This window comes from Carassius auratus, chromosome 16, assembly GCF_003368295.1.
Source record: "Carassius auratus strain Wakin chromosome 16, ASM336829v1, whole genome shotgun sequence".
Taxonomy (NCBI): Eukaryota; Metazoa; Chordata; class Actinopteri; order Cypriniformes; family Cyprinidae; genus Carassius; species Carassius auratus.
In genome coordinates, this window is record NC_039258.1 from 17,063,381 (window position 1) to 17,083,857 (window position 20,477).

The 20,477-nt window shown below is 35.7% G+C and overlaps 1 protein-coding gene across 1 annotated transcript; it reads right to left on the reverse strand.

Moving 5' to 3' along the window:
* Window positions 1-3,666: 3,666 nt before the first annotated feature.
* On the reverse strand, window positions 3,667-18,683 carry pitpnc1b (phosphatidylinositol transfer protein cytoplasmic 1b). Its single transcript, XM_026284469.1, has 10 exons — window positions 18,230-18,683; window positions 16,194-16,342; window positions 13,877-13,965; window positions 13,694-13,701; window positions 13,507-13,578; window positions 10,544-10,636; window positions 5,964-6,119; window positions 5,807-5,870; window positions 5,554-5,640; window positions 3,667-4,518 (listed from the first exon to the last, which is right to left on the reverse strand). Exons 1-10 carry the CDS (start codon window positions 18,275-18,277, stop codon window positions 4,370-4,372), a joined length of 915 nt encoding a protein of 304 aa, XP_026140254.1. The 5' UTR covers window positions 18,278-18,683; the 3' UTR covers window positions 3,667-4,369.
* Between the last annotated feature and the right edge of the window lie 1,794 nt (window positions 18,684-20,477).

Genomic DNA, 20,477 nt, shown 5'->3' on the forward strand with positions numbered 1-20,477 from the left:
ATAGTCCTCAAGTTTGCAATGATCCTTTGTTAAATATTTAATATTTAGAATAAATGACAGGCTTGTGTCTCTGTGAGTGTACCTACTTAATCATATTTTGGGGACAAATTTGTATCCATCCATCAGAACCTCACAACATCTCCTTTTGGGGACGTCCTCATTTCTAACAGTGGTATAAAATCTATCTATCTATCTATCTATCTATCTATCTATCTATCTATCTATCTATCTATCTATCTATCTATCTATCTATCTATCTATCTATCTATCTATCTATCTATCTATCTATCTATCTATCTATCGATCGATCTATCTATCTGTCTATCTGTCTATCTATCTATCTATCTATCTATCTATCTATCTATCTATCTATCTATCTATCTATCTATCTATCTTAGATACTTCATCTTACTTCATCTCTCTATCATTTATCAATCTATAATCTGTTTATTTATTTAGTGGAACATTACAGAGAATTTCTAGAATCTAGAGTAAAAAGGAATGAAGAATGCGGAAAAAATTCGAGATACAAATGAAAAAGAAGTCATAGGCAGAGTTGTCTATGTTTTTTATAAAAGCCAAATGCCGGTAAGGATGAAAATGGTGATTTTCTGGTTTTCTGGATATGATCTCATTACTATTACAGTCGTGTTTAGGGTGAAGAGGCTTTTTGGCTGCTTGTTTGTCATGTCTCATTATGTAATGACATATTTTGACCCTTGTATGTCATGGCCTGTGTGTTTGTGTATCCACATAAGGTCCATATAATGACCATCTAACTATTTCCTACCTATATTTGTGTCCATGAGTATATGTGTGTAACTTTATGTTAATACATGTGTGTAAGAGTATATAGTTATCTCAATGTGCGCTCTATGGGTTCTCTGCTTATATGGAAAAGTTTAATTCCACCTTTGTGAATCAATAATACATCTCCATTAAGATCTATCGGGCTTTATTAGGAAACATATGCTGTGTTGCAGTGCAGTTCTGGCTATGTAATTAATGGGCTGGGTGGGCCAATTAAATTTGGGTCCTTTATGGTTGTGCTGATTGCTGTGTTTAGGGCCTGAATTTCAATGAATGCCTCCCAAACATTCCCACCCTCTTGGGGGAGTATGTGCGTGCATGCGTGACTCTACATTTGCTTGCATGAGGGGTGCTTGTGTGTGTGCCCGTGTGTCGGCTGGAGGTGGCTTCAGCGATATAATTACTGCTCATAAATTACCCTTGAGATCTTTTTAACCCACCTATATTATTATGATAATAATGATTAGAGACAGACAAAAAGGCATTGGTATCTAGGTTAGTTTGCAGGGCTTGGGTCAGTCTTCTGTCTTTAATCCAGCACATCTTTTTTCACAGTGAAATCCAATTTGCAGTTTACAGTGATTTCTATGTGAAACTAAGTGATTTTTACTGTAGTCAGGTAGGTCAGTGTTAAATATGCCTTTTCTGTTGACATTTAACAGCTGTGGAACACAATGCAGATGAATGTTCTTTATCAATGCAGTTTATCTCTTTGAGATAATGTGGTCGTTCAGGTATGAATGACATTTATGAAGCTGCAGATGGGTCGAAAATGAGATGTCCCATTTTGGAGTCCACATCAAATTAAATTTACTAAAATGACTTTATATACATAGAAAGTGAATAAACATAGTTATATAGTTGTGCTGCAGTTAATTTATTGCTCTTAAATTAAGTTGCAAAAACCACGTCATTTGGTGAAATGCCCCTAAAAAACGTGTTATATTTATTTTGAAAAATATGTAGATGTTGTGAATAACTGATTAACTGTACTAGTCAAGCAGTATTTGATCTAGGTTGATAGCCTGCAATATATATGCTAAGATATTTTCGTCTTTCAGTATCACTCTAGCAATCTGATAAATGAGGAATGTAGAATTAATGTTTTAAGGCATTGTTTATTTGTGTGTGTGTTATTTTTATTTTTTTAGTTTCTAGGCACTGGCAAAAAGTAGCAAGTGGCACTTTTAGAAAATAGACGGGAAAGGTTTGCAATTGTCAGAATAATAGCTTACCGGTGTTTCTGAAAAAAAAGTCCATAAAGAGTCCATATAGTAACAAGATACCATACAAGATACCAGTGCTTTTTATTTTTCAAAAATCTGCTCCTGCTCTCATTTACTCAGGAATGTTATTAAAAACAAGTTTATTGATAAAGACCGAAACTAAAAACATTTCAACACCAATATTCTGTCCCTTTTTGGAAAAACATCACTGAGTGTAACAAAAAATTGTCATTCAGCGTATTATATATATATATATATATATAAAATTCAACACCACCAAATGTTCATACAAATCAAATCATGCACAATATTAGTGTTTAATTGAAATGATTATTGTCTAAGTCCTACAACTGAAGACATTATATCATTTGTGCTGTTTATTCTATTGTGGTAGAGAGACCTGATCTTTTACACTCCCTGCACTAGTGCTACTGCCTTAGCTTTCTTCTAATGAGGTTTATACATCAGAAATGTTCTCCTGAGAGAGATAGAAACTGGGATGTGAAGGAGGGGCAGCAAGGGAAAGCAAGAGTGTGAGAAGATAGTGAGAAATTGAAAGAAAGAGAGAGCCCGAGCTGTAACAGAAGTGCCTGGAGTACTTTGAGCGCTGCTTGAAGACTTCAGGAAACATGGATTCAATCTTTGCCTTCCACATCCCTTCGTCAGAAAGATAAAAAGAACCAAATAAAATGCTAGGAATGAATGAATACAGTAAAAGCCACAGGAGGAAGCAGCAAGGATCTTTGCAATTATATGCGAGGAGAAAAGGTGAATATGACAGCAAAAAATGCAGTTCCTAGAACGCTTAAAGCTTGCAAGATGCCTATGCTCAGACTTTTGTTTATGAAGTCACTTTTTAGTGATGCTTTTTGGGGGCTTTTACCCCACAAAGTGAGTTATTAACAAGTATACTTGCTGTTAAGTAAACTTTTAACCTATTGGGATGCAGTGTTATTAAAAAGTTATTAAAAGTTATTCAAAGTTTGGGGTCAGTGAGTTTTATTTTGTTTTGTAATGTTTTTTTAGGAAAGAAACTGATACTATAATTCAGGAGGAATGGACTACATTTCAAATAATTACTGTTCTTTTGAACTTATTAAAATAAATGTATCAAAGGATCCTGAAAAAAAAATGTATAAAGGTTTCCATAAACATTTAGTGTCAAATTATTGTTGAGGACATTTTGAAGAATCATCTGAAGAGTAATGGCTGTTGAGAATTCAGATTTGCCATCACAGAAATAAATGGTATTTTTTATATATAAAAAATAAAACATTTTAATATTTCAAATATGATTTGTTTATTTACTCTATATACAAACGCATGTAGGTAAAATAAGACACTAACAACTTAAATGAGCCTAATTGATTTATAAATGTGACAAGTGAGCTTAGGGACCACAATATTATGTTCATTATGAAAAAAATATATACATTCATTTTCAGAATTGTTAAAGTTATTACATTTTATTTAACAGTCTTATTAAATTATTTGTGTATTTAAAGATGAACTCTAAGTGAGTGTTGGATGATGGCAAAGATCTTAATGTAAAAATAGAGCAAATGAGTATTTGATATACTGAAACTGATAAATAAGAAGTCCTTGAAAAAATTGTCTGATAGCACCAGAGCATCATGCATTCCTTAAGTTTATTATTAAAAAAACATTTAAAGAAATGGCACTTTCAACATTCTTCGGCCTGTTTGAATGGCTTGAAATAACAACGTTGTCTTATTAATCAATGATACAAAGACAGGTGTCAAATAACACACAATGCTTCATCCATTTTAGTCTTTCATCTGATCACCCAGAGTACTACTGCTAGTGTTCTCGCTATGTGCTGCACGACTAAACAATCAATTGTGTTCTGTCAATGTATTGATACAGGGTCAGAGGTTAGCCTCAATAACCCATAACCCTCTAGAGAATTCAGCTAGTCACTTATGATTGCCATAATCCATATGATCAGGATTCACTGAAACAGTCTACTGATCATGTCAATAGAGGCTTTTCATCTCCATTCTGTGGTCCCCTTCATATTCATACGCAGTGGAATAGATCATTTGTTCAATGCATTTTGGTGAGGTCTGTGTGAAACGTGAATTAAGGCACTATGTTTTCACTTCATGAGAAGCTAGAGTCTTTTTACATCATATCTACAATTCTTCAGTAAAAGATGCATGGTTCCTCTGCATGGAACACAAGCATGCAAGTCCAGATGGAACGGAGAGCTGAGAGTGACAATGTGGAATGTGTTTCTAGTTTTGGTTAGAAGAAAATGTCCAAGTCCAGAATTTTGTTAAATGTAGGTACTGGCTGGGGCCGATGTGGTGTTATTCTGGTGTAGAGTTTAATCTCATGGGGTTTTTGAGGGAGGAAGGGCTCGGCATGTCTACAGTCTTTATCCCCATCTTTTTCAGTGACGATTCATCCGTAACAGAGATGGAGCGAGTAAGGCCGGGTCGCACTGGAGGAGCAGAGTCTGCGAAGAAGAAAAGAAAAGCCTTCTGATTTAGCGTATCATTTTGCAACAGTGTTTTTATGAGTCATGATGACTTCCTTATTAATAATGAAGTTGCATCACAGTGCTGACTAAACTGTACCAGTTGTGATGCAGTATAAAACCTTCACCAATAGAGGGCAGTGTGGACAGAGAGAGATGTTCACATTGAAAATTGCATTAAATAAATGCTCTGCCACGTGAATAAATGTTAAAGTGTGTATTCAAATGTATTCAGGGTATATTTTACCAGTCGTTTGCTTTGCTTGGGAATTGAACCCATGACCTTGGCGTTGCTAGGGCCCTGCTCTATTGCTGAGCCACAGGAAAGCTAAAATCTATTTAAGCTCTAACTTGAATCTGGAAACATTATGAAAATCAAGTAAAATATTTATTTGCCTGTACTTTCTCTAAGTTACTATTCAAACAAGCAAATTTTTGATATTGATTCAAACTTTTCATTAAATCGGTCATTCAAGGCACATTCCGCACTTATTTATTAAGAGAGTATGATTTGTGATGTATATAATCATTTCTTGAGTTTTAACGTATTTTAATATAATGTCCATTTTTAAACATTTTATTCAGAAAATAAATAAATTGGACATTAAAAAAAAAGATTCTCATGGAATCATTTTAGAATTGTAAAATTAAATTGAATATTTTTCTATACTTTTATACAACTCTTATTATTACTTTGGTGTTATATTTTGTAAATTCCTTACCACATATACATGTATGTGTATATATATATATATATATACTATATATATATATATATATATATATATATTTTTTTTTTTCTTTTTTTTCACTCTCAGATTCCAGATTTTCAAATAGATGTATCTCAGCCAAATATCGCCCTACCCAACAAACCATACATCAATGCAAAGCTTATTCAGCTTTCAGATGATGTAAAAATCTAAATTTCATAAAACTGACCCTTATGACTGGTTTTGTGGTCCAGGATCACAAATAAGTAAAGTACATTCCAAATGATTTTTAATTTCAGCGTACCTGTGCAGGTAATGTCACTCTTGAGTTTGCTGTTGGTTTCCTCCTGCTGTTTTCTCTCATACTCTCTCACCTGCTCGAGTGTCATTCCTGCAAGCACAAATATTTGTTACGCATTTGAGTGTGTATTTGCTAAGAATTAAGATAGATGACGTACAGCAATCCAGTGCCAAACGAGGGATCAGGATTCTTGTGGGTACTTAACAGAGCATGTGGTTAATTATGGTAATGAAGCATTGCAACACATCTCATTTACCATGCCACTCGTCAATCCATGCCACCGCCTGTCTGTGTCCCACCAACAGAATGTCACGAATGTTCTATGATGAATCACAACATGCCGTAATATGACACATGATGGGATTACTTGACTAAACAGCATGATGCAATGCATGGGATGTTATGGTCAGTACCCTGTGAATGAAGTCCTCTGTTCGCCCCTGGAAGCCGTAGACCTCAAAGCTGCAGGTGACTCTCTTGTAAGAGCACATGATGGGTTTAGTGGTGTTCCTCCAGCCATCCACAAGGGGTCCCCGGCCTGTTTTCTGTGACACCCAGTTGCTCAGATCCTGTTTGTTTTAAGTAAGTACACATTACCTGCTGAGTGAGCAGATCATTGCTTGCTCTTGTGTGTGAGTGTGTGTGTTGCATGCTGTGCATGAATTACTGTACAAGGGTGACATTACATTTCACAGTCGATCATGTGGTGTCCCTTTTCTAAAGCGTTAGAGGCACAAATCTCATGCTTTTGGTTGTGAGACATAGATGTTTGATTAACTATAATCTAATGTTAACCTAAATTAACCTAGCATGCAAAGTATCTGGTATTACATTTTGGTATCAGCACTGTTTTAAAACAGTGTCTGTTTTTATCAGTTAAAATCTTTTAGTACATGATCCGTGGAGTTAATATTCAGTGAACTGTCATACAAGCTGTTATGAATAATTAACTCATTTTAATGAGCAGAAATGTAATATTTAGCTGCACTCCTGTTGGTGCATGCATGATTCCTGTTACAAAAAATATTATTATTATTTTAAATAGGGACGTAAGATATTTTTAAAGTTTTAAAGACCCTTTTAAAGTTTGACCAGTGAATAATCTTTTTCCTTTTTTCAATATTTATGCAAACTGAAATTTTGACTATCTGTCATAAACTAATTTGTTCCAAATTTTTCCTATTTAGCATTGATTTTTATTTAATGCAAATTATGTATTAATACAATAAAAAACTGATTATTGGGTCTATTGATAGCCTTTTTCTTATTATTTTATTAATTGTATTAATTTATAAATGTCATTTTGTCTCCATTAAATGGAAAGTTTTTATTTTTATTTTTGATGATAAAATGGAAATTAAATCCATCATTTATATTTGAAAGCCATTATTAACAATGATTAGGCCTATTCTGTGGATTATCAGGATTGTTTTTTTTATTAATTTATCACATTAATTATCAGTTACAGAAAATAATCATTTTTTTAACAACTTGTTATAATATAATATAATATTGGAACATTGATTCAGCCATGGCTACTCTATAAAGTTTAGTTTTGGTCCCTTTTGCCTGTAGAAGTGATATAATAGTTTGTTTGTTTGACTGCCTTTTGTCAACAAGTCTGAGCTTGTCTTCTGTGTCTCTCAGCTGTTTTTTCTTATTGAAAACTGTAATCCTTTTGGATTTGTCTTATTCCTAACTCGGCATATGACAGCTATGGATTTGAGGTTGCGCATGACTGAATATGTGAGTGTAACATGGAAACATGCTTTCCTCTGATGTATTATTTGTCCACTGAAAAGGCAACAGATTCCAATGAACTGCATCACTAAGTAGAGAGCATTGAGGAATGTGTTTTTATGTAATGCTTGTCTTGCGGTTTTTGCTTCTGTGCTTGTGTGCACACACATTACTTATGTCTCTCTTGTGTCCTTTAAATGCTAGCTCTGAAGACCTTTGCACTGCAGTGAGGCCACAGAGACCCAAAGAACACAGATGCTTATTTGTGAGTCAAAGTTGTTCACCATTCCGAACCCAACTCCAATTCAAATCTTGATTTTTGAATGTGGTACAAATTTACAATTTAAATTTAAAGGGTTAGTTCACCCGAGAATGAAAATTTGTCCATCTCATCTACTCACCCTCGAAGCATCCTAGGACCTAGGTGTATGTGACTTTCTTCTTTCAGAATAATCCAGTCGAAGTTGTATTAAATATTGTCCTAGCTCTTCCAAGCCTTTTAATGGGGGTAAGTGGGTGTTTGTTGTCAACAGTTCAGAAGACGTGAAATAAAGTGTGCACATCTGTAATAAAACGTCCCTCACATGGCTCCGGGGGGTGCAATGCATATGTCTTTCATCTTCCGTGTCCCACAGTCAGCAGATGTTAGGAAAAAAGTGTTTATTACATTTAAAATCTGGATATTTATCTTACAAAAACGCATGGATTCGCTGAATTATTCTGAAAGAAGAAAGTCACATACACCTAGATCCTACGATGCTTCGAGGGTGACTAAAAGAGATGGACGAATTTTCATTCTTGGGTGCACTAGCACTAAGCAAGATAAAAGCGATTATATTTGTTGTAAGTGTTTATATGAATTATATGAGTTATCATATACCAAAAATATGGGCTATTTCCAGAAACATTAAATTATATTAATAAACAGTGTTTGAAATGCTACTTAGGCTGCAGACTTAAAAATTGTAATAGGGATTTTTAAAGGGGGTGGGGGGGGGGGGGGGGGTTGAAATGCTATTTCATGCATACTGAGTTTTTTACACTGTTAAAGAGTTGGATTCCCATGCTAAACATGGACAAAGTTTCAAAAATTAAGTTGTACGTTTGAAGGAATATTTTTGTTCCAAAAATACCTCTTCCGGTTTGTCACAAGTTTTGGAAAGTTTTTTTCGAGTATGGCTCTGTGTGACGTTAGATGGAGCGGAATTTCGTTATATGGGTCTTAAGGGCACTTCTGCCGGAAGAGCGCGCGCTCTTAATAATGCAGTCCCAACGAAAAAGGGTCACGATCGTGTGTTGGAACCGCAGGCGGTGTTGTTAACTTAGCTGTCGGCGCGTAGGCACATCAAGTAAACAACATGCGATGTTGTCATCAAACTGCACTTTCCACATGTACAGCTTAAAAAAAAAAAAAAAAAAAAAAAAAGACGACATAAAGTGGAACTTAGTCATTTTCCAAAACCGCTAAGCAAATATATACAGTTTCAATACATCTAGGGCTGTGCAAAAAATCGAATGCGATTTTCATGCACCTCTCATCAGTAAAGACGCTCCTGTAATTAGAAGTATATCTCCAGCATGTGCGTTCAGATCAGGGTTGCCAGGTTTTCACAACAAATCCTGCCCAGTTGCTTCTTAAAACTAGTCCAAAACTAGCCCAATCGCGTTTCCGGGAGGTTCCCCGATAAAACATTGCTTCCCGGGGTTAAAATATACATTTTTGGGAAGGGTTTCCCTGGTAAAATTAGCATTTTAGGGGCTAAATATCACGTTATTGGTACTGGGATTGCTTCAAACCGCGGACATGAAAAACAACCGCAGACTTGGCAACACTGGTTCAGGTGGAGCAGCAGATACTACACAGAGCCATAGTCTACCGACAACTAACACAAAATCGCTTTCAAAATCGACAAAAAATCGCCTGCAATTTTAACATCGATTTTGTGTAGATTGTCAGTGAATTACGGCTCGGTGTAGTAAATGCCAACCAGTGTTGCCAAGTCTGTGGTGGTTGTTTTTCATGTCCGCGGGTCACAGCGACCCCAATACAAATAACGCAATATTTAGCCCCTAAAATGCGAATTTTACCAAGGCAACCCTGCTAAAAACGTATATTTTAACCCGGGGAAGCAATGTTTTATCGGGGAACCTTCTGGAAGCGGGATTGGGCTAGTTTTGAGAAGCAACTTGGCAGGATTTGTTGTGAAAACCTGGCAACCCTGATCTGACCACACGTGCTGGCGATATACTTCTAATTACAGGAGCGTCTTTACTGATGAGATGAGCATGAAAATCGCATTCGACGACTATGTTAGGGAGACGTCGTTGCTGATGCTGCTCTTGTTAAATTTCAGCCTCTGGATCTGATTCTGGATCATAAATATACGCTGAATCTGACTGTTAGCCATGGTTTGTTTTGGATGGTTTTTTCCTCACGGTAATGTCACAGCTTCCAAACGCTCTCAACGCAAAAGCCTTGCGTACTCGCGCTTGTGATTCTTTAGCTCCGCCCACATGTTTTTTCCGGGAAAAATCGGTACAGACTATCTTTCTCTTATAAATATAATAAAACTAAAAACTTTTTGGAGTTATGAAGGATGCAGTACTACTCTATAGGTACTCAAGATTAACAGGATATTGAGTGAAAACGAGCATTTCACCCCCCCTTTAAACAAAACGTGATTTTGAACTTCTACTTTTTTGATTCTGCCCTTTATTTCTACTTTTCTGTTGATTTTAAAACACTGACAATATAAAGCCAGTTAATTATTTTATATAAAACAATGTGATGTTTTTAATATTTTTTTTTATTATTATAATCTGACTTTTATACATAAAAATTCATAATTGCTTTATATTTTAGGAAAAGTGTCTCTATATTTAGGGGGTCCTTTGTATCAAAAGTTTAAAACCCCCTGCCGAATGTCAAATAAAGCATGTTTTGATGTTAGTTTTAATGTGACAGCACTCAGTTTAGTCTAATGAGCTGATCATTTTTTTTAGCCTACGTACAGGGAGATAAAAAGGCATAATTATGCAAAATTAATTATTTATTTATGTTTTGACAAAACTTGTGTTGGACTAATGAAATTCCTCTTATGTAGATTGCAGTTCCATACATTCCTCTTCCTGCCATTCCGATTCAAATAATTCAAGTCATGAATTGAAAATGAGCCCGCTCTTAAATTCTGAATTTCACCCAGACCTGATTTTGTTTTGCCATGTACTTATGCATATATGAATGCGTATGTACCTCTGACTTCTTATAATGCTTGTCAGGGATTGGATCACTCAAAATATCCAAAAAGCAGACATTGTCCTTTAGAGTGGGGTCATCACCAAACACCTGCACAGGAAACATCAGACAGCACGGTCAGACAAATCCAACAGTATATCAAAGAACACACTGCTTCTTATTCCAGCAAGTCCCTAATGCCAAATGAAAAACATCAGAGGCCTACAAATGCACCAGCTTCTGCATCTGATTGAAGACACTGGGAATGTGTAATGCTTGTCAGGGATTGGATCACTCAAAATAATCCAAAAAGCAGACATTGTCCTTTAGAGTGGGGTCATCACCAAACATGCACAGGAAACATCAGACAGCACGGTCAGACAAATCCAACAGTATATCAAAGAACACACTGCTTTCTTATTCCAGCAAGTCCCTAATGCCCAAATGAAAAATGACATCGCAGCAAGTACTGTAAACACAGAGGCCTACAAATGCACCAGCTTCTGCATCTGATTGAAGACACTGGGAATGTGTTGCAGTGCTCAGAGCGATCTTCATATAAAATACCACACAATCGGTTAAACATTCTGTAGCCCATTACAGAACCTTGACACACTCCATAACACAGACTCTAGGGCGTGGAAGAGCCTCAGAATTAATGCAAAAAACATGGAAACAAAGAGTGCAAAATCAAGCCTACTATAGGCAGAAGTACTGAATTATGCAAACTACTGCAGGCCAGTGGAAAAAGAAAGCAGATAACAAGTCTTAACTTAAAGGAAGGCTGCCTTGACTGTGCAGCATTGCAGGTGCTTTTTGCACCTGCTGGAATCTGAGAACGAAGGAAAAATAAGCAATTAAGAAAATAAGTGGTGCTCTCTTTTTTTGTCTCTCTGCTTCAGACACTCTTTAGTCTTTTTTATGTTGTTTATGGTTAAAAGCAATGCAAGTATTTTGCAAATGACTGCTCTTTTTCTGCTCCGTTCTTTCCTCTCTCTGTCTTTTTATCTCGGGCTCCTCGTTGAAAAGCTGTTGTAATGTTTACTGACGTTCCTCTCATCTGATGTGTTGACAGTATTATTTTCATTTGTTTGATTGTACTGGATTTGTGAAACTTGCTATGTGTATGTGCCTGTATGCAAAACAGATTTCTTGTTTTTCATTTAGTGTTTATGTAATACACTCCCAGAAAAAAAAAGGTACAAAAGATGGAACACCCTTGTACTGTAACTTCTTTACCTCTAGAGAGTGCATATTAGTACCTTTTGAAAGGGTACCATCCCGGTGGTTTCTTTTTTACTTAGAATGTAGTTTAAATTTAGGTGTAAATGTGAGTGTATGTGAATGAGGGAGTGTGTCTGCTGTTTTATGTGGAGAGAAAGTTGGGTCAGGAATCTGTAACAATTACAAAGTATCAATAACAAAACTCTCCCGCCATCTCCCTCTCTCTTTGTTTCCACAGGCACACTCGCTCATAAATCTTTGAGTCGCTTTGTGGCAGGTTGGATCTTGTTTAAGTCGTATTTTTCATTTCTTAATAACAGAGAGCACTCCGGGGCAAATGCCTCTCTCTCTTTTATTCACTGTATGCAAACAAACACTGCAAACCAGTAATAACTCAACTCATCACGGTAATTATTAAAAACTCTGAATGACAGCATTGCTAAATAAATTGTCTGTTTGTTCACTTTAAAGCAGGAGACTCTCATTACCTGCAGGCCAGTTGAAAAAATGTTTTTAAAAATCTAAAACCTTGGAGTGATTTTCTGAACACTGCGATTTTCCCCATTAAGCTCCATCAAGAAACCAAAAACATTTGATGTCATGGTGAGAAGTTATTTAAAACAGATGCACAGTTTTAAAATATTATTTTAATGTCTTAGGGCCATTATTAAAATTCGGCAGGGTTTTTTTTTTTGTCTCAATAAAATAAATTAAAAAAGACTAAAAACTAAAATGGTTAATTGTTAAATTATTTGTGTTTTTAAAGATTAGCTTTGAGTGTAAAAATCTAAAAGTAAAAATTTGAGAAATGAACATGTCTACTAAAATATCTAATTATGTAAAATATTGAACAGTAGTTGATATTAGTACTTATATACTATCTGTTTTTGAATTTTCGTATGCTCACCAAGGCTGCATTCAATTGATCACAGTATTATGGCAGTTATTGCACGTAAAAATTACTGTTTTTAAAATATATTTAAAAATTTAATTTATTCCTGTGATGGTAAAGCTGCATTTCCGCATCATAACTCTAGTCTTCGGTGTCACATGATCCTTCAGAAATCATTCTAATATGCTGATGTGGTGCTCAACCATTTCTTCTTCTTATTAATGTTGAAATAATTACCATTATTTACAGTAAAATTTACAGTTGAGCTGTTTAATAATTTTAGGGGAAATGTGATACAATTTTGTTCAGGATTGTTTGAAGAATAGAGAATTCAAAAGAAGAATTTATGTAATTTATTTATTTATTTGTATTTTGTAACAAGTGTTTACTGTCACTTTTCAGCAATTTAATGCATTCTTATTGAATGGGGGATTTTGTTTTACTAAGTCGTGAACTCAAACTTTTGAATGGTAGTGAGCTGTGCAGAGCACCAAAAATAAAAATGTGGGATCCATTAACTTAAGACATGTCACAGTGAGTTCTGGTTGTCTTAAATACAAGAGACCTAGATTTTCTACACGTCTGAACAAAATCTTTTTGACCCACACCAGTAGTTTGAGGCCCTGCTTTAACGGCATTGGTGTCATATGTCACAGGAGGAAGGAGGAAGGAGGAAGGAGGAGTGTTTGGATCTTGCCTGACTGTTACTACTGAGTGCTTCAGAGACAGACACAAGCACAATGGCCTTTACAAGGACGATGAAGCTACGTGTGCCGCTGATGAATCGTCCTCCCTTAAGAGGATTATCTCCTGTGTGAGAGAGTTTGTGAGTGTGTGTCTATGTGTGTTGCCAACTCTCACTCACATTTTCATCGCAGCCGTTGTCATTCTCAAAGTGTGTCTCTATCTTGACATGGAACCTCGGCAGGAAGGAACACTTTTGGAAAGAGCAAAGAAGAGAGAGAGAGAAACACGAGAAGGAGAGAGTGAGGTGATTATGTTGAGCCCAGAGCAAACTGCATGAGTCTGAGCTGACATATGAGAATACTTACCGTGTACTCTATAGCAAAACACCAGTGGATGGAGAAAAAGAAGGGTATGCAGAAGAGAAATAGGGTGTTACTGTAGGTCACAGCTGGTTGCATTGAATAGACAACTAGATGTGCATGCCATGTGGTGATACTTTCATATTCAAACACTCTTGTATTTATTGTGATCAAAATGTTTAAACTCACCTGTTACAGTGTAAGGGTAGAAGTTCCAGGCAGTTTCTGTGATATAAAAAAGCATGGGGACAAACTTTCTTATCCAGGTTGGCAGTTTGCTGAACAGAGACATAAAGGGAAACATGAGAAAATGTTAGGACACAACAGACCTATTAAACAAAAGACAAAAACAGCCCTCAGCTTAAACCACCATGAATTTCCATGTGGGCGTATGTTAGTAAGGTACTGAAATGCACCATGCAGTTCAACAGTTGATCTTGTGATCACGAGTGAAACTGTTCAAATTTATCATCTAGCACAATCTTTCTGGTGAAGCTCGATGACAAAATTCCATTAGTTCATTAGTTTATAGTTGTACAAAAGCCAAGCGGAGTGTTTTATGTTTCTCTACACAGACACTTCTGTTATACTTTAAGATGCCTTTCAAAGTATGTTATAAATAATGTGCATAATGTTTGTTACCTTTAATGTTTTTCTGTATAATTTGTGTCGTGAACTACTGTAACAATGAACAATACTTTCACAAAATGTATTAATCTAGATTTATGTTAATTCCCAATGTCAATTTTCCACATTTTAAATAGTATGAATTAACATTAGTACACTATGGAAAAATTGTCATTAACGATTCATGATTGTAAAAGTTAACATAAACCTCGACAACAAATTCACAATTAAACAAATTAGGCCTTGATGTGTTAAAATATTAATCAGAATAATGTTATATAATACAAAAAGATGTATTACTATATGAAAGGATCAACTTTTAGGTTTTAAATGATAAAATATATAGAATATTATTCCAATAAGGAAACTAATACATTTATTCAGCAAGGACACATTAAATCAATCAAAAGACATTTAATTAGTTACAAAATATTTTTATTTTATGAAATAAATTAAAAAAAATATTATATTTCCACAGAAAATATTAAGTAGCACAACTGATATATAGCACAAATGTTTCTTGAACAGAAATTCGACATATTAGAATAATAGGACTGAATGGCTGCTAAAAATTCAGCTTTGCCATCACAGAAATAGAAGAAATTTTAACAGTTATATTAAATTTGAAATATAATATATAATATCAATGCCTTGTTGAGTGTAAAAGACAAAAAAAATAAAAAATAAAAGAACAATAGTATTGTTTAATGGTCAACTAACTGAAAAGAGTAAGTTCTGATAAAATGTTTTGCATAATATGTTTGTTTTGATATTTTCTGTCATTTAAAATTAAGTGTCCAGATACTTTTTATGCCACTTTAGAGGTGCATGTGTGTTTGTGTTTTGGGTCAAAAGGTCAAACGACTGTCACAATAGCTACAAGTCTCACTTCCAGAAGAGTCTGGTGCCATCTGTCCCTTACAAAAACACAGTCAGAGACCAAGAAAACCCCACTACCGAGCGAGAGAGATAATGAACTCTGCACTGTAAGATAAGGCAGCACAGACAGCGCTTGAGATTTACAGCCTGAGGACCTGAGTGATGGATGGATGGACAGAGGATGAGTAGAGAGGGGTGGAGAAGAGAAGATGTAGATCATTCATGGTCAGCCACTTGTGTCGGGCGCGTTCTCACACTCTCTCTTTCCCATTCCTGAAGTGACAGACATTTCCACAGCGTGTTCCAGCGGTACAGCACATTCCCACCCCAAAACTGCCATTACATTACGATCCTTTGCCGCTCGTGTCTTGATGCTACAAGTTAAATTATTCATAATTACAATGCAGCGGTTCAGCGTGCTGTACTTGTAAACAGCATATAATGATCTCGTCTGCGGTAATATCAGCATTTGAATTAGACTCACATGCTCCACGATAAGATTTATTTGACCATTAGGAACTTAATGCTCTGCCCTTTTGGTCTTTGCTAACACATTAATGGCTTGAAAAATGTGTTTTACTGCTAGAGGTGCAGTAATTCATATTCACAACAGCATCTAATGACTGAGTGTGTGTGTGTGTGTGTGTGTGTGTTTTGTCCTTGTAGGGTGAGAGTGTAAGGAACACAAGAAAACAGGCAATTACAATAAGTGTGTGTGCATGTTCACGGCGTGGGATGATATCGGACTGAATGTGTACGTGATCTTCTGTCGGACGCTTATGCTGATGTGTGGTTCTGCTTGGAGCCCGACAGGAAAATAGAAGGCGTTTTTGGAGGGAAAGTGAGCGATGGACGCAGTTGTGCTGCATTCATAAAGGTGTTAGCTGCAGTCATCAATAATAGCTGATCGCTGGCACGTTGGCAGGTGGGTGATGTAAACCGTGAAAGAAACAGGATCACTTATGCGTGCACGTGTGTGTGTGTGCGTGCGCGGCTTCACCTGTTGAGGTAGATGCGTTTCTCTGTGATCTGTCCGGCTCCGTGTTTGGGGTCTGTGCAGGGCTCATTACGGACGACCTCCACCCCTTCGCCCCCTCCGCTCTGCTCACTGCTGTGCTTGCTGATCATGTATAACTGGCCGATCTTGTACTGAGGAAGAGAGAAAGAAATTGTTGACCTCTTTTTGTGATCTCATATGTTTCATTTCCTCCTTCTTCTTTTTTTTTTGGACTTGTTCTGAGTTCTAGATTCAAGAAATGGCTCGTTTTTAGCTCATAAGGTGGAGTGTGAATTGAATTGGAATTTAAATTGGAATGACAGAAAGTTGAATTTACAGAATTCAGTCAGAGAAATTAGTTTAATGTAAGTTTTGAGACAAAACATATATATTTTCATTGTTTTTAACTAATTTTGAAGGTTTATTTACCGATCTGTATGAAAAAAAAGTCTAATAGCCTATGTAATTTCTCTCTCTCTCTCTATGTATACACACACACACACACACATAATAAATATACATGGTACACACACATATATTATGGAAACTAAACTTTTTTGGAAACTTCATGTTTATTTATGAATTATATAATATAATATAATATGATATATTATTAGTAATTATTATAATTTAATGCATTATTAAGTAAATTGGAGCTTTATAGGAAATTGTGTTCTTCCATAATGATTCATAAATTGTGATCTATAAACAAATACTTAAATTAAATTACATTTCTGTAGGTGATGTTTTGCTATCAGAGTTTGATTATTAATGTAATATATAAATTTTGGAAATATGTTGATGATATGTGCTAACATGATAACGTAAAAATGCTTATGGGAAATTGTTTTTAACAATAAAAAGTAATATCAGCAATATAAAAATGCTTTTGAGAATGTCTTCTTCCATGATCCATCAAATGAGAATGAATGTAATTATATTTCAATCAAATATTTACATTGTTTTAATTGAATATATGTATATTATTTAATCAATCTAATATAATACATATTTTAATAACTACATATGTGTGGAATTTGTTCATATTATATAATGTAATATAAATATAAATATTAATATATATTTACATGGTATGTTTTTTAAATCGGTTTGATTTACATATTTAAATTAAGTGTTTACATATTTTTTAAGAATTATTAACAAAATCAAGAATGTCATGATGGAATTTTTGGCAGTTTGAAACTCAGTTTGAAACTCCCACAAATACTAAACCCTTCCACTTAAACATCATTGTTTATCATAGTGCTTGATCTCTCATCTGCCATATGTTTTGTTTTTGTTTTGTTCTCTAAAGACTAAAGTGTTCTGGATACATAAATGTTTCCGCATATTCTCCTGAAAAGCTGTGTTGGCAGCACTGACAGGGTTCCCGCTTTTTTTCTAAGGACTTTCTTTTGAAATCCGTTAATGTGAAAACTCACTCCAACAATCATTGTCACCGATGATGACGACAGAGACCTTGTGAAGTCTTGGAGAAAAATGCTGCCTGTTCGCACAACAGAGCTTCTCCAGAAAAAGGGGGCGGTGCTCCTGTCTGGAAACTATTCTGTCTAGTGCTGATGTAGACCATAGACGGATTCTGAGGCAGACTTTTACAGTAGGTCAGGTGTGCTTGTGAGGACTTGTCTGATCTGAACGAGCACAAGCTGGCTGCTTGAAGGTGAAACAGAGACAGACTAAACAATCCCTGACCCTCTTGTAGAAATCCCAAGCCGTTTGTGGCAAAAGGCCTTTGTGTTTCGCTCCTAGCCTTGAGGTGAATAACTCACTCCTGCCTTCAGAATAAAATCACGTAACTGGTCAGACCCGTTTAGGTAAAGAAAACGGCTGAAATTGAGAGATTATGTAATACAACCCAGAGACATATACACAGGACGACAAGATTTCATCTGCATAAACAGAGTGGAATAGAGATCCTGTTAACCTTTACTTTTATACACACTAATCACGAGGACAGCTGCTGTACACCCAAACATATGGACACAAACCCAAACACACGTAAAAAGTTACAAACTTACCTCGTCGACAGTGAGCGGCATGCATATCCGATATTCTTTCATCAACATGGTTTGGCTTAAATGGGCTTTATTTTATCCTTTTATCTCTCTTTCCCTTTCTGTTTGTCTTAAGCGTCTGTTTCCTATTTTCAGACTGTGTCAGCATGAAACTGTCAAGCGGTTTCCGTAAAGCAAAGTTGCACCCTTCTTCCTCTCTCACTTCACTGATGTCAGAGCTGGTCCTGTAAACTCTGCCAATGTAGCCGCCGTGTTTATTTGATTGTTCTCATAGTCTCTCTGTCTTTCCTTCTTTCCTTTGGCTCTCTGTATCATGAATGCACTAGTTTCCTTAGCATTCAGTTCTTCTGTTCTGTTTTTATTTTATGTTTTAATGAGATATTACCGAGGTAAGACAAAAACTGAAGCTTCCTCTCTCTACTTCTTTCTTTCTGTGAGTGTGAAAGAAGAAAACAGACTGCAGTTTTCATGTGTAACCTTGCCATGTTCTTTGCCCCTCCCTCTTCCCTCCCCTTGTGTCCGTTGTGTGCATTCTTTTCTTGTGCGCTCTTTTTTATTTTGCTCTCCTCCCTCACTCAGTCCACCACTTCCCTCCTCCACCTGACTTTACTTTTCTCTGCTGATTTCCCGCACATCTTCTTCATCTCTTGTACTCACAGTCCTGGTTTCATTTTCTCTCTCTGCTTTTTCGCCTGCTATCTTTATATACAGTATCAGTATAACTCCACTTTGCCCCAGATTAAACAAACTCTGTTTACAATACAAAATGCACTGACCTGTAGACTGCAATGTCCTTTCTGCCAGACAGAAAGTCTCTGTGTGTGTGTGTGTGTAAGAGAGGTTTACAGTACTGTCTCAAAGTCAGTGCATTTTTTCAATGAATACTTTTATTCAGAAAGGATGCATTAAATTTATCAAAATTGACTCTGAAGACTTCAATTAATGATGTTCTTTTGAACTTGTTCTTCAAAGAATCTTAAAAAAAAAAAAAATGTTTCCAAAAAAGTATTAAGCAGCCCAACTGTTTTCATTGATGGATTATGTAACACCTAAGGACTGGATTAATGGCTGTTGAAAATGTAGCTTTAAAATCACAGGAATAAACTATGTCGTAAAATATTTTGAAGGAGTTATCGGATGCCAGTTTTCCACAAGTTGGTATGATTCTTTAGGGTCGGAATGAAAAGTCTATAACATACTTTGGTTAGAATTTCTCAATGGAAATTGAAAATTTCAGCTCTGTTTTCAGCAAGCCGTTTTAGACCATGTTCCTTTAAATGATAATGAGCTGTGCTGACCCCGCCCCTGTCTTCCGTGGGGAAATCAGCCGTTCTCATTATACTGTTTACTTTCACTGTGAAACTTGCTAACTAGTACATTATTGGGAAACACGATTTGCAAAGATTCATAAAAGAACCTTATACTCACTTCTTCTGTAGGTGAGGCTTGATCCCGAATGATGTACCTAAATATGATAAACGCATTTAGGTAGATCGGGGGACGCATTCCCTTCAAAAACAAAGGTAATCCACTGCGTCTTCAGTAGCTCAGATGTTGGGAGCAAATGATGACTGCTATGTTCATGATTGCATCCAACAACAAAAGACCTCAATTGCTTGGTAGACATTCTTGTCTACATCTGCTCCAACGTTGAAAAAATGGCGGACTCATGATGTCATACAGACAGGCATCTGAGATCGGCTCGATTTGAGAAAGGGGAAATGATTTAACAAGATAATTTTTTTTATTTTTTATTTTTTAAACACAGGGTGGATCTTTATCATTATAAGGGTGTATGAGTACACACACTGCCAACACACATTTCAGTTCAAACAACTTAAAAAGTGACAAGTAAAAGTGCATGTCAAATCCGAAGACCCCTTTAAAATAGAAAGCGGTTATTTTAAATTGTAATAATATTTCACATTATTAGTGTTTTTACTGTATTTTTGGACGTGTGAGCACGAGATACTTATTTCAAAAACATTTAAAAAATCTTACCGCCCCCAAACAGTTGATACTACATTAAATGTTGTATAAAAATGCAAAAGTTTGAATGAAATTACATAAAAGCATAAATGTCGGACAACTTCCATGATATTGTAATGAAGAGAAAAGCCTTCTTGGAAAGCAATTTGGCATAATCATTCATTATTTATTTATTTTTCTCAAGAAACTGCTTCGCTGGTATTATATTTGAAATAGATTTGTCTGCAAAATCACAGTCATGTGGTGCAACTGACATGTACAA

Bases quoted from the DNA above. Each gene is read 5' to 3' on its own strand.
- pitpnc1b (XM_026284469.1), bottom strand. From the start codon at position 18,277: ATGTTGATGAAAGAATATCGGATATGCATGCCGCTCACTGTCGACGAG. The intron at 13,966-16,193 runs GTGAAGCCGCGC...GTCTCTGTTCAG, and splicing joins AAACGCATCTACCTCAACAG to CAAACTGCCAACCTGGATAA. The intron at 5,871-5,963 runs GTACTGACCATA...GATTCATCATAG, and splicing joins CAGAGGACTTCATTCACAGG to AACATTCGTGACATTCTGTT.